The 23157-nt window shown below is 40.6% G+C and overlaps 1 protein-coding gene across 3 annotated transcripts in view; it reads left to right on the top strand.

Annotated features, from left to right (window-relative positions):
• Positions 1-23157, top strand: part of LOC122542431 (unconventional myosin-IXa) — a 370841-nt gene that overhangs the window by 63145 nt on the left and 284539 nt on the right. For all 3 annotated transcript variants that reach the window (XM_087982055.1, XM_087982054.1, XM_087982053.1), the window contains exon 2: positions 546-1452. In XM_087982055.1, the coding sequence (XP_087838181.1) occupies positions 610-1452 (843 nt within the window). In that variant the 5' untranslated portion in view covers positions 546-609. The remainder of the gene's footprint in view (positions 1-545; positions 1453-23157) is intronic.

The raw sequence follows: 23157 nt of genomic DNA, 5'->3' as shown, positions 1-23157 counted from the left end.
AATTAAGTATCAGACTTGTGTACGAAGCAGCAAGGCTAATAGCAGTCTTTTGAAATATCTAACATGACTTATGGTATTGTTGTGTTATGAATCATTTGAATTTTTGAGATGCTGTGGCAAAAATGCTTCTACATGCGTGTGGAAGTCACAGTGGAATCTCCAACTGTTTATTTCATTACATGAATTTCCTCCACTCCTATTGCCTGTCACTGGATGTGTTGAAATAATTTGTGGGTTACTAAGCAACCATTTTGGTTGCAATTTGGAGACACCTTCTTTGACCACCAAGTCTTGAACTCAAAAATTTTGACTCTGAGATAGGGACGCTATTGAGTATGACATATGACTTCCCTAATACTTAAGTAGACCCTTGCAAAATGTAACAGTATCATGTATAGTCACGTTGTTTGGAAATTTGCATTTAAACATGAATGAAGATATTTGTTTTATTTGTAGCCTGTGGTTACAGAGTATTAGGCTGTGGCGATGTAATATTCCATGCTAAATACAACTGAAAATTTAATCTGCTATTGATTTTGTTTCAGGTGTGATGTCATGAATCCTACTGTATGGATGTGCTATCAATGCTGATGGCACAGTTGATCCAATATGAATGTGCATGACATTGGAGGAAGACGACGCTATGAAGACAATGAGTTTACATTACAAGTTTACCCAGGGAATATAGCAGAAGGCACCATTTATTGCCCTGTTACTGCAAGGAAAAACACTAGTGCTGCAGAAGTTATAGAAACCCTTATTTATAAATTGCAGCTTGAAAAGACGAAATGCTACGTCCTGGCAGAAGTAAAAGAATTTGGTGGGGAGGAGTGGATACTCAATCCATCAGACTGTCCTGTGCAGCGCATGATGCTTTGGCCACGCAGTGCCCTAGAAAATCGATTCAGCAGCGAGGACTATCGCTTCTTACTTAGAGAAAAAAATCTTGATGGCTCAATTCATTATAATAATCTACAGTCATGGCTGAGAGTGACGGAGGAGCGAAGGAGGATGATGGAGCGGGGATTTTTGCCCCAACCCCCGCAGAAGGATTATAATGATTTGTGCAATCTACCGGACTTGAATGAAAAAGCACTCCTGGACAACCTGCGCAACAGGTTTAAACAAGAAAAAATCTACACGTATGTGGGAACGATTTTAATTGCCATAAACCCTTTCAAATTTCTTCCTATTTACAATCCCAAATATGTAAAAATGTATGATAATCACCAACTGGGAAAGCTGGAGCCCCATATATATGCAGTTGCTGATGTGGCATATCATGCCATGCTGCAACGCAAAAAGAACCAATGTATAGTTATTTCAGGTGAAAGTGGTTCAGGGAAGACACAAAGTACAAATTTCCTGATCCATCATCTTACAGCTCTGAGCCAGAAGGGTTTTGCCAGTGGAGTGGAACAAATTATTCTTGGAGCGGGTCCTGTACTGGAGGTAAGATGCTGCTATAAATATTTCTCTTTTTACAGAAGGAAGACTACAGATGTAGTCAAATGCTGTTTTTATGATAATAAATCAGTGCTGTATAAAGAGCAAGTCTTGTGATATAAACCAAAATTGCTGGAAAAACATTTCTGAGGATTCCTTAGATCTAAAACATTAACTTTGCTTTCTCTCCACAGATCTAGCCAGATCTGTTGAGTTTATTCAACAATTTTTAATTTTTGTTTCTGATTTCCAGCATCTGCAGTTCTTCAGTAATATGTTGGTTGTGTTATGGATCAGACCAAACCCCCTTAAAATATATTAAGAAGATAGCCTAGACCCTAATTGCTTCTTATTTTAAAGGTATGTTAAGACATTGTGCTCCAGATGCAATTTGATTGGTCAAACTACTCTTTCAGCAAAGCACACTTCATTTTTACAGTTAAAATACAGGTAAAATAAAAGAATTGGATTAACTGTAACTATCAAAATGCTTAACAAAATAATATATATTAACTGCTACTAATTAACTGTTCCAATATAGTAACATCCCATACACACACCCTTGGCAAAGGCAAAATCAGTAAAATAGATTGTCCCATAAACAATTCTAACAACAAGATGGCAGCCCCAGCTTGTTAGCTCTAACAGAGATGAATAAGAGGTTCCACATCCAGCTTCAAGACCCCATCAACTGCTGAAAGCGAAAATTAAAACTAATATCACCTATAGTGTTTTCCAATTTTTGCTTATAATGACAGCCAACTCTAAGCTCTCCTGTTGTAAATACCAATCATTTTATCTCCTAGATCCCTCAATCCCTTCTGCTTCAAAAATGAATTAAATGACATTTTGACATCTTATGCTGGTAAAATTGCTGGTTGCAAGCATCTAACTAACTGCTTGAAACCCATACCATTAAACCATGCTGCCTGACTTTAAGTCCATTTTGGTTCTGTTCAGACAATGTAAATCAGGTTATGAAATAAAATCTTGCAAATTCCAGGAGATGATTGGATTAATTTGGATGATTGTGAGCTTTATAGTAACAAAAGATATATTAAAGGCCCGAAGATTAAAAAAATGCTGAAAAGTAATCAAATTGTGGTTAGATAATAAACTTGTAATTTCAAGGAGGAAAGAAATTGCAGTTGAAATCCTTGGAAGGAATGAGTTAAAGTTCATTGTGTTGATTTAACCTTGAGGGTTGTGAAAATACAAGACAGTCACTTTCAGAAGCTTGGCTGTTTTTCAGGAAATTTTGAGCATCCTCTTGTTCTCCTTCCATAAATCAGAAGTAAAAGGCCTGTGAATTTGTTTCTGCTTTTCTTAAACAAAGTATGATGTTGTTGACTTCTTTCAGCTTTAAATCAGTGTGATTGGCCCCTCAGTATATAAATATTCATTTTTGCAAAAGTGCATTTCTTTGATCAAACTGTGCGCATAAATTGTGTTAACCAAGTATATTACTTGCATCTGGATTGATCCCTAAGAGCACAATAAAATGTGCTGCAAAGTCAACAATGTTGGCATTGTTTAAGGTGGGGAGGGAGAGACCCAACAATATGGGAAGCATTCATCTTATCATAGGAAAAGAACAGAAATAAAATTTCCCAGAAGGTGCCTCAAAAACACGCAGATAGAGTCATAGAGATATACAGCACAGAAACAGACCCTTTGGTCCAACTCATCCATGCCGACCAGATATTCTTTAAAAAACCAAGTCCCATTTTCCAGCATTTGGGCCTGTATTCCCTTAAACCCTTACTATTAATATACCTATCCAGATGCCTTTTAAATGTTGCAATTGTATCAGCCTCCAGCACTTCCTCTGGCAGCTCATTCCATGCACACATCCTCTGAGTGAAAAGGTTGCCCCTTAGGTCGCTTTTAAATCATTCCCTTCTCATCTTAAACCTATGCCCTTCAGTTTTGGACTCCTCCATCGCAGGGAAACGACCTTGTCTATTTACCCTATCCATGCCCGTCATGATTTAATAAACCTGTTTAAGGTCACGCCTCCGCCTCCAGCACCCTAGAGAAAATAGCCTGTCTATTCAGCCTCTACGTATAGTTCAAAACCTCCAACACTGGCAACATCCTTATAAACCTTTTCTGAACCCTTTTCAAATTTCACAACATCTGTCCTATAGCAGGGAGACCAGAATTAGAAGCAATGTTCCAAAAGTGGCCTAACTGATGTCGTGTACAGCAGCAACATGACCTCCCAACTCCGATACTCAGTGGACTGACCAATAAAGGCAAGTAAAGCAAAGCTGCCTTCACTACCTGCGACTCCATTTTCAAGGAACTATAAACCTGCACTCCAAGGTCTCTTTGTTCAGCAGCATTCCCCAGGACCTAACCATTAAGTATATAAATTCTGCCCTGTTTTGCCTTTCCAAGATGCAGCACCTCACATTTAACTAAATTAAACTCCATCTGGTCCATTGTCCATTGGTCCATCTGATCAAGATCACGTTATACTCCAACATAATCTTCTTTGCTGTCCGCTACACCTCCAATTTTGGTGTCATGTGCAAACTTACTAACCATACCTCCTATGATTAACGAACTGCTTATTTTAAGTATCTATGGGTGCAGAACCCAAAATTTTAGACAATCGCTACCTGCGTCCTGTCTTATGAAAAATATCTTGGCCTTGTACTTTAAACACAATCATAGCTGGAGCAGGTGAAATAACAGCATAGAGGCTGATATCCCGTCACCAAGCCACCCTTTATTCATATGTGCGCAGTACATAGGCAGCCAGCTCGGAGTCAGTCCCTACAATAAGGAGGATCTCTGAATCTTCTGTTTATATTTGTCAGCCAGGGCTCCCTGATTAACAAACTCAATCAAGGATCTCATAGTCAATGCGATCCACCTGGCCCTCATTCCAATCACTACATCATCTCCCAAAAAAGTCTGGGAATGTTGGCTTGTTTCTTACTTGTAGCTTCTCCTGTGACGTTTTCACCCCAAGTCCAGTTTCTCTGACTCTGACTCACACATGGGCTGTGTGTACTGGATTCTTGTCTGGGTCTTGCACCCCGAACATCTTGGGAGAGTTTCCTCTTGTTCTTACCTTATCGTTGTTGCAACTGCAACCTCCACCTTTTTGTCTTCAGCCCCCTAATGGAAATGGGTTTGGCATGGCTTGATGTGCTGCAAAAAGAAACTAACATTTTAAACCCCAAAAATGATGAAATGTGTTTTTTATGTGTGCCGTGGAATCTCTGCTTTGCTCTCCATTTCTGAGAGGGCTTTTCTCAAATTTGTGAAGTGAGATGAGAATACCAAGATCAAGTTTGCTAAAATGCTGGGATGTGAGATACAGTAACTCGCAGAAGCAAAAGTGATCTGGTTAAGTTTTCCACTTGCAAGGCTGAGTAGCTCTTTATTTATTTATCTGTTGCAAAACCTGGTCCTTATCATTACATTTGATCTAGAATTAAGGCTATGCAGGTTGCACTCTTCACCACCATAACACCATGCAAATAATATTACTTTGAAAGTATAGTGCTTTAATAGCATTCATCATTGATCTGTATATGGATGGATGGATTGATTTATTGCAGGCTTCTAGACAAATTATTTCTTACATTTCTAATTGTAGTTTAATTAATGGCTTCACACTGAGTAGATATTGTAAGTTATGTAACTAGTTAAGGTCATAAACACGTTTTTAATGATCAATAATTGATATCTCTGTAATACCCTGCAGACAATTCCTTGTCATGTCACTGTCAATGCATTTCCATCCACCTTTTGCATTCTCTGTTTTAGGCCATTTTCAATTCCCCTCAAAACCTTCCTCCCAATAGCTTGTCTTTTTTATTTTTGAGGACAAATTAAATGTAGTTGAAAATCTGCAAGCTGAGCTTACAGGGAGGTGAAGGCGAGTTACAACATTTACCTCTTGAATGTCCCACGAGTGAGAGGCTTTAGACTAGGTTATAACTGGACAGTGGTTTGGGATGCATTGTTCACGACCTGAGAATGAGGTGGTGTTAATTGTAAAAAAAACCTGAAGACCTGCAGATTCTGGAGGTCAAAAACAAAAACTGACATTCCTAAAAAAACTCAGCAAGTCTGGGATTGAGCTGTGGAGAGAAAGCAAAGTTAACATTTCAGGTCCAGTGACCTTGCTTTAGAACTGTTTGTGAATCTCTGCTTTCACTCCCAGGAATTTTTCCCGAAATTTTTGTCTGTGTTGATAATAAGAATTTGCTACGTTCACTAAGTTTATGAATTGTAATATTTGTGCAACCAAAAGAGATGAGTTAATTTTGTTGCAGTACTTTTTGAAATAGTGAAACATCATCTCTAAAAATATATTCAATAATTAAGAAATAAAATTGCATAATGTTTTCAGGATGTCAGTTTTAACTGTTGTCAGTTTATCACCTGGAGAAAAAATTTCTCATTTGGAATGCAGTTGGCTAACAATGTATGGCCATTAATTTTAGCATAGTTGTTAATTTCAAACTAGTTGGTTAATAATATAGTTGAAGTGCTTTGCGTTGGAAGCAATTGTTTGAACAACCTGATTTGCTATCAACCTATTACTGATTAATCTGTGTATTGGAGTGTTCAAATGCAGCTTGAGGAATGTGTTTTGTTAGTTTGCCAGCACTGAAGGCCAATATTTTGCTCTGAGTTCATATTTGTTGGGCAGGTGGGAGCGCAGCCAGTGCTTTTAGTGTAATGTTCATCTGTGTGGTTACCATTCCTTTCAGCAGGAGTTTTGTCTGTTGATGAGGGCTTTAATACCTTATGATTTTTTAAAAAGTTTTCCAGCGTCTCGTGTATTTTTTGCCTGATAATACTGTCAAATTAATTGGAAATGAAAACAATTGAGTAATATTTTGTTTTGGGACAGTGACCTATCAATACTGTCTGAGGTATTTCACTCAGGTGTCATTCTTCAAGTCTCCATCTTGATACTGCATACTAAAAGGCAAATTTAATGTGGACATTATCACAACTAGTCCTTGATATATTCTTGTCTGACATTCAGATGTGTTCAAGGGTAATTGGAGTAGGAATCTTAATGGTTCCTTCACTACGCAACCACCACACCCTCCCATTCCAGGAGTAGTGAGGACAGTTATTGTAACCAACTACAAAAACAGTATTTTTAAGAAGCATTATTCCAAGATTAGGTTGGATTTTTTTGAACTGCGTTTAGGGAACATACATGCTTCAAGTGCTTCTTTTGATCAGTTATCTGTTAAATATTTGTTGAAGTTGTGATAATGTGTTGTACTAATTCTGGTGCAAAAGGTGAAATTTTCCCATTCTCTAAATTACTTTTGCATTACCAGTAGAATAAAATGATACAAAAATTAATTTTCAAAACATGTTCATGTGACTATAAGCCATGTTATTTTCACAATTTCAATGACAAAGGAGCTTCTTCATTCAGAAAAAGGCCACAACATTGCTATTGCAATTAATTTTATGAATTAAATATTTTTACAGTCATTGTGAAGAATATGGATATATTCTTCAAGGCATTTATTGAAGGAGTTGAATGCACTTTCTGCATCATTTGCCATTAAAATAAATATGTTTTATATTGATTTAATTATTTCTAAGTTTGAGTATCTGGCAATTATATTTATGATATTGTCTAGTTAATGGATTTAGCAATAGAATTCCCTGGAATCATGTGCTGTTAAAAGTCATGGAGTCATAGAGGTGTACAACATGGAAACAGATCCTTTAGTCCAAACTGTCCATGCCGACCAGATATCCTAACCTAATCTAGTCCCATTTTTCAGCACCTGACCCATATCCCTCTAAAGCCTTCCTGTTCATGTACCCATCTAGGTATCTTTTAAATGCTGTAATTATACCAGCCTCCACCACTTCCTCTGGCAGCTCATTCCATACACACACCATCCTCTGTATGAAAACGTTGCTCCTTAGGTCCCTCTTATATCTTTCACCTCTCACCCTAAACATACTCCGCCTAGTTCTGGACTCTCCCTCCCCAGGCAAAAGACCTTGGCTGTTTATCTTATCCATGCCCCTCATGATTTTATAAACCTCTATAAGGTCACCCTCAGCCTCTGACACTCCAGGGAAAACAGCCCAGCCTATTCAGCCTCTCCCTATAGCTCAAATCCTCCAAACCCTGGCAACATCCTTGTAAATCTTTTCTGAACCCTTTCAAGTTTCCCAACATTCCTTCCAATAGGAAGAAGATCAGTATTGCACACAATATTCCAAAAGTGGCCGAACCAATGACCTGTACAGCTGCAACATGACCTCTCAACTCCTGAATTGAATTGAATTGAACTGAATTTTTTGTCACGTGTACTGAGGCCCAGTGAAAAGCTTTGTCTTGTGAGCAATACAGGCAGCTCACATAGTTAAGTAGCATAGGTAAACAGCGGCAAAAATAAAAACACAGGTACAGGCAAATGTTAAGTTTGAGTCCATTCAGTACCCTAACAACGGTAGGGTAGAAATTGTTGCGAAACTGGCTGGTGTGTATGTTCAAGCCTTTGTACCATCTCTCCGATGGTAGAGGTTGCCAAGGTGGGATGGATCTTTGAGAATGCTGGCAGCCTTTCCTTGACGGCGGGCCTGGTAGATGGATTGTATAGATGGGAGGTTGGCTTTCGTTATTGTCCGGGCCGAGTTCACCACTTCTGTAATCGTCTCCGATCTTGAGTGGTACAGTTGCCATACCAGGTAGTGGTACATCCAGACAGAATGCTCTTGATAGCGAACCTGTAAAAGTTGGCAAGGGTATTCGTCGTCATGCCAAATTTCCTCAGCTCCCTGAGGAAGAAGAACATTGTTGACCCTTTGTAACCAGTGCGTCCACGTGAAGAGTCCAAAAAACGTTGTTGTGGATGATCACTCCCAGGAGCTTGAAACTCTCCACTTGTTCCACCTCTGTGCTGTTAATGTGTAGGGAGAGCATGAGTAACATCACGCCGAAAGTCAATAATGAGTTCCTTGGTGTTGCCGACATTGAGAGCTAGGTTGTTCTCCAGGTCTTCCACCTCTCATTTATAGTCTGTTTCATTGTCATTTGAGATTCGATCGATGATGGTGGTGTCATCAGCGAACCTGTAGATGGCATTAGTCTGGTATTTGGTAGGAAGTTTCTCATTAATGTCATTATGCCATACTTCAAGGAGATCCTTCAAAGTGTCTTGGAAATATTTTCTTTGTTTTTTTTCCCACAAGTCCACTGGGCATGAATTAATCAAACTTAGTTCATGCAGACTAGAAAGTGTCACAATGACTTTAGCTTAGAAACAATTTGATTTTTTTAGGAGACATACAGAAAAAAGTTTACAAGCTTGATCCTATATCAACAACTAGTTAGGTATTCTTGCCTTGAACAGTGTTAACACCACTGTTTGGTATCAGTTTTCTTAGTCCCAAGAGGAGGATTTTAAGCAATTGTTCAATATGCTGAGTCTGATTATGTTATGTATTTCTAAAAGTTTTGTTATATCCTTTAGTTTGTTTGGAATGCCATTTGTATTTTCCACAACGAAAGTGATGGCAATGTACTTATTCAACCCAAGCCCATTTCTAGGCTTCACATTCATCTTTCCCATCAGGCTGATGACCACTTTGGCCCTTCTCTTCCTTTTTATATATTTAAGGTAGCTCTCACTGACTTTTTATGTTACTTGCTAATTTGTTTTCTCAAAGTTCATTTTCCCCTCTTCATTTGTTTTTTGCACAATTTTTGTTTATTTTTAAAACTTTCCCAATACTCTGGGTTTACCACAAATAATGCTATGCTGTTTTTTTTTTTTGTTTCTCAATTTAATGCTGTCTTTAATGTCCTTGGTTGGTCATGGTTGTTTTATCCCTTTCCTAGAATCCTTCTTCACTCAGATATATCTTTGTTGAGAGTCATAATTAGTCATTTTGCATCAAACTTGAACAACTTGGTGTTGTTCTTAAAATGGCTAAGGGCAAAAATTCCCGCAGTTTGCAACAGACAGGGACCCCTCCCCCACTCCCTCCAGCAGCAGTGGAGACGCCCGTGGCCGCCTCAGGGGACTTACCTGCGGAGGCGAGCCTGATCTCCAGGATCAACAAGCTGCAGGAGAAGATCGACGCCTTCATTGAAGAATCCAGGACCAGGTGGGAGTTGTTGAAAACCTTGAACAGCGCGACAGAGGGGCAGAGCAAAAGGCCGCGGCCTTGGAGACTCCTGCTGAGTCAACCGTGGGCCAGATCCAGGCTCTCGAGCAGTGAATCTGGACCGTGGAAGAGCACATTGGTGACCTCGACAATCGGGGCTGTCGAAAAAATATTCGGTTGCTGGGCCTTCCCGAACATGAAGAGGAAGGCCACCCTGTAGACTTTCTGAAGCAATGGCTCCCTCAAATATTAAAGTTGGAGTCTGGATCAGGCCAGGTACAGGTGCAGGCCTGGGTCAGACCAGTGCCCCCGCCCAGTTCTGTTCTGGCTCCAATGTTATAGAGAGAAGCAGATGTTCCTGGAAGCCTCCAAGTCCTGGGGAAGGATCCCCAGGCCATGGTGCACAAGGATTCCAGAATTATGTTATTCCAGGAATTTTCTCCAGACGTGGTCTGCAAGAGGAGGGCATTCGATGAGGCGAAAAAGTGTCTAAGAGACCTAAATATCCAACACACTATGTGTTACCCAGCAATGCTGCGCTTCAGCTTCGAAGGATCCATATATAACTTTGGATCACCGGAGAAGGCTAAAGAATTCTTGGACTCTAGACTGTGAGACTTAAACCGTATGGATGACGATTTTATTTTGCTGCGCCCCCCCCCCACCAAACCTGGTTTACCCTTTTTTCCTTTTTCATCTTTTTTTTCATTACCTTCCCCCCTCCCCACCCCCCGGGCTTATTTGTTATTTGCTGTGTGATTTTTATTTTACAGGTCGTGCGGCTTATTCGATTTGTGTGGGAGAGGGGTTTGTTTTGTTCTACCTTTTTACTAGAGCAGGGTTTTCTTCTGTCATTTTACTTAGTTTTCTAATAATTGCTAGCATTGTAACTTTGTAGTTTTATATATTTATATTTTGTATTATGCTTGCTAAATACACCTAGGTGTGGGTGGGGGGGTGGTTGGGTCACTCACTTTTAATTTTGGTTTCATAGAGCACTCGAATTTGTCTACTCTATTTTATACTGCCTGGGTCGAGGGTGGGACACTAGTTAGGAGAGCTTACAGTAAGGTTATTGACAGGTAGTTAGTTACTCCTCCTGGGAGCAAGGGGGAAAATCACCTTTCAAATGTGTTTTGTATTGTTTTCTTCACTTAGGAATAGTTTTTAGTTGTGTTGGTGTAAATGTCTTACAGAAGTTTTGCTTTTGTGAGTTTTCCATGGTCTTTATTCAAGGTGTTTTGGATGGGGTTCTTCCTCCTGGGGGAATCTCGGGCTTGCCTAGATGATCATGACTAGCCATTTGCTTAGGTGGGGCACCTGAAATGTCAAGGGAAGTAATTCACCAATCAAAAAGATTGGTGAATTATCAAACGTCAAAAAAGAAAGGGTTGATATAGCTCTCTTACAAGAGACACATCTACTTGACAAAGAACACTTAAAATTACAACAGGGTGGGTTTGACCAGGCTTTTTTCTCATCTTTTAGTTCAGAAAGTAGGGGAGTAGTCATTCTCATTTGGAAGAATCTTCCTTTCAAAATCTTAAGCCAAATAAAGGTGAGTCTGGACGGTATATACTGATCAAAGCCCTAATATACGGAGAGGAGTATGGAATTTTGAAACTTTATTGCCCCCCGGCACACCCCTTCAAATTTGTAGCGGAAGCGTTCTCTAAGTTGATGGTTTTTTGGGGCCCGCCATACAATTATAGGAGGAGATTTTAATTGTATTATGAACTCAGAGACAGATAGGATACCTAAGAGTACTGTGGGTATATCTCTCAGATCTAGACAATTGGAGGATCTGAATAAGGAGCTAGGGCTAGTAGATGTGTGGAGATGTCTTCACCCCCAGGGCAGAGACTTTACTTTCTACTCAAATCCACGCAAGTGTCATACTAGAACTGATATGTTCTTTGCTCCCTCGACCCTTTTGAATTCCATATTGTCCTGCAAAATAGGTAATATAGCAACCTCTGATCATGCCGCAGTATATATGAAAGTTAAGACTAGGGACGATGGGACAGGCCCCCGCCATTGGCATATGGATAGCAAATTTATAAAATATTTTTCTCAGGAACTCAAAACCTTTTTGGAAATAATTCAGGCACGGCCAGTAACCCATAGATGATGTGGGAGTCCATTAAGGCTTATGCGCGAGGTTTGATCATCTCATAGTCTGTGACCCAGAAAAGACAAAAGGGAGAACAACAGTGCCTGCTCGAGGCTTGCTTGAAGGCCGCTGAGACAGCGTATGTTGATAGGTCCTCCATTACTAAGCTACAAAGGATCACAGCCCTTAGGACAGCCTTGAATATCGCACTTACACAAACAGCAAAGAGGGAAATATTATTTGCAAAGCAAAGATTATATGAATATGGTGACAAGCCTGGCAGTTACCTAGCATACCTTGCTAGGAAAAAAAAAGGCTCCTCAAGCTATCACTTCCATTAGGGAACGTGCTGGTACTCTGACTTGTGATTGTAAAAGGATCAATACAGTCTTTAGAAAGTTCTATTTTGAACTGTATAAATCGCAGGACTGTGAGGATAGAACTAAGAAGATGGAGTCCTTCTTCAAAAACTTGGCCTTTCCAGATCTAACCTTGGAACAGGTGTCTTTCCTGAATGCTTCCCCTGACAACCTAGGAAGTATTCAATGCAATTAGACAGCTTCAGAGTGGCAAAGCACCTGGACCAGATGGATTCCAGGTTGAGTTTTACAAAGAATTTATAGGGGGACTGGCTAGTCCACTTATAGACATGTATAATCGCTCACATAGTCAGGACTGCCTCCCGCCTTCGTTGAGAGAAGCAAATATTTCTCTCACTCTTAAAAAAGGGAAGGTCCCAGAAGATTGTTCAAAATATAGACCAATATCCTTGCTAAATGTAGATTTTAAAATCCTTTCTAAAACATTAGCATTAAAATTGGAGAATGTCTTACCATATATCATAAAAGTGGACCGGACGGGGTTTATCAAGGGCCATGGATAAACTAACAATATTAGAAGGGTCTTAAATATGAAACAAGCCTGTCAACAGGGAAGAATACCAGGGCTAGTTGTCTCCTTGGATGCAGAGAAGGCATTTGATTGGGTAGAGTGTTCATAGCTTTTTTACACATTGGAAAGGTTCGGTATTGGAGAGGTATTTTCTAAATGGGTCTCAATATGATACAATGACCCCAAAGCAGCTGTGATCACCAATGGTTTCGGCTTGGATAGCTTCAGTGTTGGTAGGGGCTGTCGTCGGGGATGTCCTCTCTGTGTTACTATTCACTTTAGTAATCGAACCACTAGCTGAAGCTATATGAACCTACTCTAACATAGCGGCTCCAAGAGTTGGTTCGGGTAAATATAAATCACTCTCTATGCAGGTGATGTCCTCCTTTTCTTAAGTAATCCTTTGATATCCATGCCCTGCTTAATTCAAGTTGTCAATCTGTTTAGTATGTTCTCAGGCTATAAAATCAATTTTATGAAATTGGAGACCATGCCGTTGGGTAGTCTCGTCAATATATCCAATTTATCGGATGGATCTTGTTTTCTCTTTCTGTGGTCACTGGAGGGTTTTCTATACTTAGGTATTTTTATCACCCCAGTATTTGGTCAGCTGTATAAAGCCAATTTTGTACACCTATTAGAGAAAATAAGGCAGGACCTTCAACACTGGGAAGATCTCCCAACATCTTGGTTAGGCAGAGTAGCTCTAGTTAAAATTAATATTCTGCCTGGTCTCCTATATCCTATAAGAATGCTCCCTCTGATGTTGCCGAGACTGGCGTTGCGTAAGCTACACGGCTGGCTTGGTTCCTTTATTTGGAATCATAGACGGCCCCTAATCAAATTAGAAAAGCTGCAGCTTCCAACAAGTACTGGATTTTCTAGACTTCAGGAAGTATCAGTTGAGCTCTTTATTATGCTATATAGCTGATTGGGTCTCTTGTGACCCTCAATCAATTTGGCTAGACATTGAGACCTCCCAAGCAAAATGTCCCCTCATCAATCTTTTATTTTTAGATAAGATGAGAGCTATTGCAAAAACAATTAAAATTGCAAATACAATTAAAGCCTGGAGGATAATGTGGCAAGATGAGGGTAACCTACAAAAAACCTCTCGACTACTGCGACCCCTAGGACTCATAACGGCACACAAACCAACAGCCACGCTCAGACAACAACTGACCAGAACGAAGGACCCGATACCCAACATGAGCAAGACGAATGTAGTGTACAAAATACCATGCAAGGACTGCACTAAACACTACATAGGACAAACAGGAAGACAGCTAACAATCCGCATACATGAACATCAACTAGCCACGAAACGACACGACCAGCTATCCTTAGTAGCCACACATGCAGACAACAAGCAACATGAATTCGACTGGGACAACACTACTATCATAGGGCAAGCCAGACAGAGAACATCCAGGGAATTCCTAGAGGCATGGCATTCATCCACAAACTCCATCAACAAACACATCGACCTGGACCCAATATACCAAACACTACAGCGGACAGCTGAAACTGGCAACCGGAAGCGGCAGGGACAGACCACTATAAACACCGGAGGAAACATCAAAGAAGCGCTTCGCAGGAGGCTCCCAAGCACTGATGATGTCGCCTAGCCAGGGGACGAAACGTTTGCAACAAAAACTTCCAGCTCGGCGAACAGAACTACAACAACCTCTCCTTATACTCCTATAGTGGGAGCATCAGGTTTTCAGCCAGGGCTGACAGATGCTGCATTTAAAACCTGGAGGTCCAGAGGTATCTCCTGCTTGGGGGACATGTTCGATAGGGAGATTATGATGTCTTTTGAGCAGTTGCATCAGAAGTTTGGACTGCCTAATGGAGATCTTTTTCGGTATTTCCAAATATGAGATTATATACAGAAGAAGACCACATTATTAGACAGTCCCTACAAATCGGATAGGGAAAGAAGAGTGCTATGGCCAATGGGGCCACCCTTGGTCAGTACTCTTTATCACTTATTATATAATGAGGTATCAAAAGACATGGAACGACTGTTTAAAACATAGAACCAAGAATTGGGGTTAGAAATCTCGTTAGAAATGTGGGAGGGCATCTGGGAAAATGCCAGAAAGATCTCTATTTGTAATAGATCTCAAGCTATTCAATTAAAGATACTCCATAGGGCTCATATAGCACCTGAACGACTGACAAGATTTAAGGTAGGAACATCCCCAATGTATCCTAAATGCAAAATAGAAGTGGGCACTCTCACGCACTGTCTATGAACATGTCACAAGATCTGAAGGTACTGGGACAGGGTAGCGAATGCTCTGACAGAGATCTTGGGAACGGAGATTAGATTGGATCCAGTGTCTCCTCTTCTGGGCTTTTCAAATTTCCCCCCCACCCATCCCGGATGTGCACGGGAGGAAATTATTTTCCATTCTCTCCTTTTGTGCAAGGAAATATATCTTAGTGAATTGGGTAGCTGAAGGCCCTCGAATTGGCACAGGTTAATCATGGAATATATCCCCCTTGACTTCCTCACAAATATGGTGCACCAAAAAACTGAATTATTCCATAAAATATGGCAGCCCTTTCTGAACTATATCGACACCGATATTTCAGCCATACTGTCAAGGGCTTTTTGTCTGGCTGTGGTAGTGGTTCTGGCTGGTTTGGGGCCCCTGGGAGGAGGAGTCCCATATAAATACAGGTTTTATTATGACTTGATGTTAATTCATTTTGAGTATGTACTTATTTAATTATTCCGTTATTTTTCGCAAGTAATGTATGATATCCTATTTTACGTTTTGGTTGTTTGTAGGATAGATTAGTAGTTAGTTGGATTTTTTTCCTTTTTTTGGTGTTTTGGTTATTATTTATTTTTTTTTCTCATTTATTTAATTGTATATTAGTGTTTATACTTGTTTGTATTACTTCGTAATTTTGTGAAAAAAAGTTTTTTAAAGATTTCCTTTTTTTCCATTAAAGTACCTATTAAAACAGCATCTTCTCAATTGTCTTTTCTCTAATCTCCTCTTTCAGTCCATTCTAGCCAGCTTTGCCCTCATCCCTATGAAATTACGTTTATTTAAGTTTAGCACAGTTTTCTCACACTCCACATGAACGTGAAGTTCTCAAATATTGCGGTTACTGTTGTCTTACTCTGAAATAATTGGTATTGATAAATAAAGACCCTCCAAGGTGATTTTTAATCACTAATATCAAGACGAAAAGCTATATTTTAAAATGTCTTCAATTTCACTTCGTTTTTCAGTATAGAAAAGATATTTTTCATCAGTATTCACACAGGAAAAAGACACTTGTCGAGGAGAACACTGAGATATAGGCTATTAGACTAGATGGGATCGAAGTTCATAAGGTGTTAGCAATTCTGGAAAATGTGAAAATAGGTAAATCCCATGGGCCGGATGGGATTTATCCTAAAATTCTCTGGGCATCTACAGAGGAGCTTGCAGAGCCTTTGGCTTTGATCTTTATGTTGTCATTGTCTACAGGAACAGTGCCAGAAGACTGGAGGATAGCAAATGTTGTTCCCTTGTTCCAGAAAGGGAGTAAGGACAACCCTGGTAGTTATTGACCAGGGAGCCATACTTGGTTGTGGGCAAAGTTTTGGAAAGGCTTATAAGAGGATTTATAATCATCTAGGAATAATTTGATTAGGGATATTCAGCATGGTTTTGTGAAGGGCAGGTGGTGCCTCACAAACCTTTATTGAGTTATTTGAGATGGTGACCAAACAGGTGGATGAGAGTGATGTATGTATGGATTTCAGTAAAGTTCTTGATAAGGTATACCATGGTAGGCTATTGTAGAAAATACAGATGCGTGGGATTGAGGGTGATTTAGTGGTTTGGATCAGAAATTGGCTAGCTGAAAGAAGACAGAGGGTGGTGGTTGATGGGAAATGTTCATCCTGGAGTTCAACTACTAGTGGTGTAGCAACAATGACCTGTTTTTGGGCTACTGCTGTTTGTCAGTTTTATAAATGACCTGGATGTGGGCGTAGAAGGATGGGTTAGTGAATTTGCAGATGACATTAAGATCAGTGGAGTTGTGGACATTGTGGAAGAATGTTGCAAGTTACAGAGGAACATAGATAAGCTGCAAAGCTGGACTGAGAGGTGGCAAATGGGGTTTAATGTGGAAAAGTGTGAGGTGATTCACTTTGGAAGGAGTAACAGGAATGCAGTGTACTGGGCTAATGTTAAGATTCTTGGTAATGTGGATGAGCAGAGAGATCTGAGTCCATGTGCATAGATCCCTGAAAGTTGCCACCCAGGTTGGTAGGGTTGTTAAGAAGGCGTACGATATGTTCAGTTTTATTGGTAGAGTCAGAGTCATAGAGATGTACAGCATGGAAACCGACCCTTTGGTCCAACTTGACCATGCCGACCAGAGATCCCAGCTCAATCTAGTCCAACCTGCCAATACCCGGCCCATATCCCTCCAAACCCTTCCTATTCATATACTCATCCAGATGCCTTTTAAATGCTGCAATTGTAGTAGCCTCCACCACTTCCTCTGGCTGCTCATTCCATATACGTACCACCCTCTGCGTGAAAATGTTGCCCCTTAGGTCCCTTTTATATCTTTCCCCTTTCACCCTAAACCTATGCCCTGTAGTTCTGAACTCCCGCACCCTAGGGAAGAGATTTTGTCCATGCCGTTCATGATTTTATAAGCCTTTTAGGTCACCTCTCAACCTCTGACACTCCAGGGAAAACAGCCCCAGCCTATTCAACCTCTCCCTGTAACTGAAATTCTCTAACCCTGACAACATCCTTGTCAATATTTTCTGAACTCTTCCAAGTTTCACAACATCCTTCTGATAGGAAGGAGACCAGAATTGCATGGAATATTCCAAAAGTGGCCTAACCAATGTTATGTACAACCGCAACATGACCTGAGGTTTCTAAACATGAGGTTTCTAAATTCTTGGAAGAGGAGAGTCGGATTAGAACAAGTCAACATGGATTTAGTAAGTGGAGGTCGTGCCTGACAAACCTGTTGGAATTCTTTGAAGAGGTGACAAGTAGGTTAGACCTGGGAAACCCAGTGGATGTGGTCTATCTAGACTTCCAAAAGGCCTTTGATAAGGTGCCACACGGGAGGCTGCTGAGCAAGGTGAGGACCCATGGTGTTCGAGGTGAGCTACTGGTATGGATTGAGGATTGGCTGTCTGACAGAAGGCAGAGAGTTGGGATAAAAGGTTCTTTTTCGGAATGGCAGCCGGTGACGAGTGGTGTCCCGTAGGGTTCAGTTTTGGGGCAGCAGCTGTTCACGTTATATATTAATGATCTGGATGAAGGGACTGGGGGCATTCTAGCGAAGTTTGCTGATGATACAAAGTTAGGTGGACAGACAGGTAGTACTGAGGAAGTGGGGAGGCTGCAGAAGGATCTAGACAGTTTGGGAGAGTGGTCCAGGAAATGGCTGATGGAATTCAATGTGAGCAAATGCAAGGTCTTGCACTTCGGAAAAAAGAATACAAGCATGGACTACTTTCTAACTGGTGAGAAAATTCGTAAAGCCAAAGTACAAAGGAATCGGGAGTGCTAGTCGAGGATTCTCTAAAGGTAAACATGCAGGTTGAGTCCGTGATTAAGAAAGCGAATGCAATGTTGTCATTTATCTCAAGAGGGTTGGAATATAAAAGCACCGTTGTGCTACTGAGACTTTATAAAGCTCTGGTTAGGCCCCATTTGGAGTACTGTGTCCAGTTTTGGTCCCCACACCTCAGGAAGGACATACTGGCACTGGAGCGTGTCCAGCGGAGATTCACACGGATGATCCCTGGAATGGTAGGTCTAACATGCGAGGAACAGCTGAGGATCCTGGGATTGTATTCATTGGAGTTTAGAAGATTAAGGGGAGATCTAATAGAAACTTACAAGATAATACATGGCTTGGAAAGGGTGGACGCTAGGAAATTGTTTCTGTTAGGCGAGGAGACTAGGACCCATGGACACAGCCTTAGAATTAGAGGGGGTAAATTCAGAACAGAAATGTGGAGACATTTCTTCAGCCAGAGAGTGGTGGGCCTGTGGAATTCATTGCCGCAGAGTGCAGTGGAGGCCAGGATGCCAAATGTCTTCAAGGCAGAGATTGATAAATTCTTGATGTCACAAGGAATTAAGGGCTACGGGGAGAATGCGGGTAAGTGGAGTTGAAATGCCCATCAGCTATGATTGAATGGTAGAGTGGACTCGATGGGCCGAATGGCCTTACTTCCACTCCTATGTCTTATGGTCTTATGGACCTCCCAACTCCTGTATTCAGTACTCTGACCAATAAAGGAAAGCATACCAAACGTTGCCTTCACTATCCTATCTATCTGCAACTCCACTTTCAAGGAGCTATGAACATGCACTCCAAGGTTCAGCAACACTCCCGATGACCTTACCATTAAGTGTATAAGTCCTGCTAAGATTTGCTTTCCCAAAATGCAGCACCTTGCATTTATCTAAATTAAATTCCATCTGCCAGTCCTCAGCCCATTGTCCCCATGGTCAAGATCCCGTTATAATCTGTAACCTTCTTCGCTGTCCAGTCCACTTCCAATTTTGATGTCATCTTCAAACTTACTAACTATATCTCTTATGCTTATATCCAAATCATTTATATAAATGATGAAAAATAGAGGACCCAGCACCGATCCTTGTGGCACTCCACTGGTCACAGGCCACCAGTCTGAAAAACAACCCTCCACTGCCACCCTCTGTCTTCTATCTTTGAGCCAGTTCTGTATCTCAATGGCTAGTTCTCCCTGTATTCCATGAGATCTAACCTTACTAACCAGTCTCACATGGGGAACCTTGTCAAATGCCTTATTGAAGTCCATATAGATCACGTCCACTGCTTTGCCCTCATCAGTCCTCTTTGTTACTTCTTCAAAAAAGTCAATCAAGTTTGTGAGACATGATTTCCCATGCACCAAGCCACGTTGGCTATCACTAATCAGTCCTTGCCTTTCCAAATATATGTACATCCTGTCCCTCAGGATTCCCCCAACAACTTTCCCACCACCGAGGTCAGGCACACTGGTCTATAGTTCCCTGGCTTCTCCTTACCACCCTTCTTAAACAGTGGCACTATGTTAGCCAACCTCCATTCTTCCGGCACCTCACCTGTGACTGTTGATGATACAAATATCTCAGCAAGGGACCCAGCAATCACTTCCCTAGCTTCCCACAGAGTTCTAGGTTAGGTCCTGGGGATTTATCCACTTTTATGCATTTCAAGACATCCAGCACTTCCTCCTCTGTAATATGGACATTTTTCAAGCTGTCACCATCTATTTCCCCACATTCTATACCTTCCATGTCCTTTTCCACAGTAAACACTGATGCAAAATACTCGTTTAGTATCTCCCCCATTTCTTGCGGATCCACACAAAGGCCACCTTGCTGATCTTTGAGGTGCTCAATTTGCTTCCTAGTTACCCTTTTGTCCTTAATGTATTTGTAAAAACCCTTTGGATTTTCCTTAATTCTATTTGCCAATGCTATCTCATGTCCCTTTTTTGCCATTCTGAATCCCCTCTTAAGTATACTCCTACCACCTTTATACCCTTCTAAGGATTGATCCGATCTATTTTGTCTATACCTGACACATGCATCCTTCTTTTTCTTGACCAAACCCTCAATTTCTTTCGTCATCCAGCATTCCTAATACCTGCTAGCATTTCCTTTCACCCTAGGAGAAAGTGAGGACTGCAGATGCTGGAGATCAGCTTCTTCGGGCATGAAGAAGGGCTCATGCCCGAAACGTCGATTCTCCCGCTCCTTGGATGCTGCCTGACCTGCTGCGCTTTTCCAGCAACACATTTTCAGTTCCTTTCACCCTAACAGGAATATGCTGTCTCTGGACTCTCATTATCTCATTTCTGAAGGCTTCCCATTTTCCAGCCAGGGGATTGTGTTTCAGAGCCATGAGGTCACGTTGCAGCTGTACAAACTCTGGTGCGGCCGCATTTGGAGTATTGCGTACAGTTCTGGTCACCGCATTATGGGATGGATATGGAAGCATTGGAAAGGGTGCAGAGGAGATTTACTAGGATGTTGCTGGTATGGAGGAAAGGCTGATGGACCTGAGGCTGTTTTCGTTAGAAGAAGGTTGAGAGGGGATTTAATAGATATACAAGATGGTCAGAGGATTAGACAGGGTGGACAGTGAAAACCTTTCTTCCTCGGATAGGGATGGCTAGCGCAACATAGTTTAAATTGAGGGGTGATAAGATGTCGGACAGATGTTAGAGGTAGTTTCTTTACTCAGAGTAGAAAGGGTGTGGAATGCGCTGCCTGCAACAGTAGTAGATTCATCAACTTTAAGAGCATTTAAATGGATATTGGATAAATATATGGATGATAATGGAATGGTGTCGGTTATGTGGGCTTCAGATTGGTTTCGCAGTTCAGTGCAACATTACTATACTGTAATGTTCTCTGATACTTTCGTCGAGTTCAGACATTCAATATGTATTAAAATGTGTAAAATTATTCTGTTCATCTTGAGAATCAACTAAATCATCCTAGTTTGTTTCTTGAATGTTATCATTAGCCATATCATTCCACGTCTTCAATGCCATCAAGTGTTTTGAATATCCCATGTTTCTTGAATGACTTGACATTTTCCATTTTGATTTCAGACCAGGCTTCAATTCACTTAGTCAGGATTGCTAATGTTGGAGCATGTATGCTGCTTACCTTAAATGTGTAATAATTTTCTTAATTCAAGGTGAAGATTTGGAAAACTTATCAAAACTGACAGTCCATTAATATTATCTTTGATTGATGTAACTTTTGACAACTTGCTTAACTTTGCTTTGTCTCCGTATTCATTCTCAGATGTCTGCTTAAGCTTTGAAGAGAATGCTATCCATTCTCTAACATTTTTCTCTGATACCTTGCAATCTGTGACTGTGTGCAAATTTTGGTTTGTTCTGCAATTTCAATGATTTTAAGTTTGAACAGGGCTGTGTATATACCATAGCTTGGTGCCAACTTGCCATAGTAGAGGGTGCGATTGGCAGCAAAACTGTGCACACCAGTGTACATGATAGGCTTGATGTCAAGCATTGATTGACAGACACAGAAAACTGAACAGCTGCCTTCAGTGGTGTGCTGTTCTAAATTCTATCAAGCCAGCTTATTTGGGGTGAATTAGACTTTTGTGAGTGGGTGATAAATGCAAAGAGTTTGGATTTTTTCCTTTTAAAAGTTGGGGTTGACCTGTACACACTGTATATGAAAAATGAATGTTTCTTTTGTCAGAGGTTCAGCGTTGGCTTTTACACCAGATTAGTCATTACTTGAGTCCGTATGATTGTGATGATGCAATAAACTGCATTCTTCCTTGTTTTTAAAAAGAATTGACTGTAATTCAAACTTTTCCCTAAAATGTGGCCATTTCAGTACAAAGAATGGTTAGAAGCATCGTATCTGTATTAGTCATTTGTATCCTTGAGGGTGAAATTTAATGACTGAAAGCATTTTGGCAATGGGTAATGAAATTTCTGGAATCCATGTGCACTGACGTGACTGGTTTATTACTGTTGCTGTATTATTTTGAGGGATGGATGAAACTGGATGTATGTTTCTCCTTTGGCCTGACTTTTACCAGGTTTTTAAGTTGATATGCTTTTGTTCCATGACTGTCATGTATAACGGGCACAAAGACTGCAGTGGTCTGTATGGTGGATAGAGTTTCTAGATCGAAATTTTAAGTGTTCTGCTGTATTATAGAATACAATATTTGTTGCAACAGATATTATCTTTTTCAATTGACTCTTTAATGGCCTCCAGACCCATCATTGTTTCGTAAAAGGTTTAAAATTGATCATGACAATCGTAATGTCGTAATTTAATGGACGTACATGGAATAGTGTAGGTGGGATGGACTTCAGATTAGTATGACAGGGTGGTGCAACATCGAGGGCTGAAGGGCCTGTACTGCGCTGTTATGTTCTATGTTCTCAAATCGCTTGCAAGCTCCCTGTCTTCATCGCCATTCGTAGTCAATCCTATCCTGGATGTAATGCTTTGTTCTCTTACACAGATAACCCTACAAAAGAAAGCAAGGTTTTTTTTGGCTTGAGTTGTTTGGTTCTAATAAAATTATTACCCCTTTAAGTGTCTACCCTCTGTTTGAAAGTGCATAATTTGGTAGTGATGGATTCTTGGGCATTTGGTCGATTGCAGTCTACATTCAACTTTGCATTTTGAGAAAAGTTGACCATGTATTGTCTCGATGTGACTAGCAAAATACAACGATGCAGCAGTTTCTCAATTCTATGTCAAGTCAAAAGTTGGGACATGATTAGTTTCCTGAATTGGAGTTATGAATACTGCCAATTGAGCCACTTTAGAGTGTAGTCAGGTCTTGTCGAGGCCACAATACAGGCAACATTTACTTTTAAGAAGTGAATTCATGCATACTGTTTGGGATACTGTCGTTAGTGTATTTCAAATTTCCCTATTTCTTTGCTGTTGTGTTATTATTTTTGCTCTGCATCCAAGATTTCTGCAGACTGATTCAGTTAATGCATTTGGCCTGACTGAGAATTTTGAATTTCTTTG

Source organism: Chiloscyllium plagiosum, unplaced genomic scaffold (genome assembly GCF_037043375.1).
Source record: "Chiloscyllium plagiosum isolate Xiang-an unplaced genomic scaffold, Cpla_swu_hap1 HiC_scaffold_42, whole genome shotgun sequence".
In the NCBI taxonomy this organism is placed as follows: Eukaryota; Metazoa; Chordata; class Chondrichthyes; order Orectolobiformes; family Hemiscylliidae; genus Chiloscyllium; species Chiloscyllium plagiosum.
This window is presented reverse-complemented; position numbering and strand designations above follow the sequence as displayed.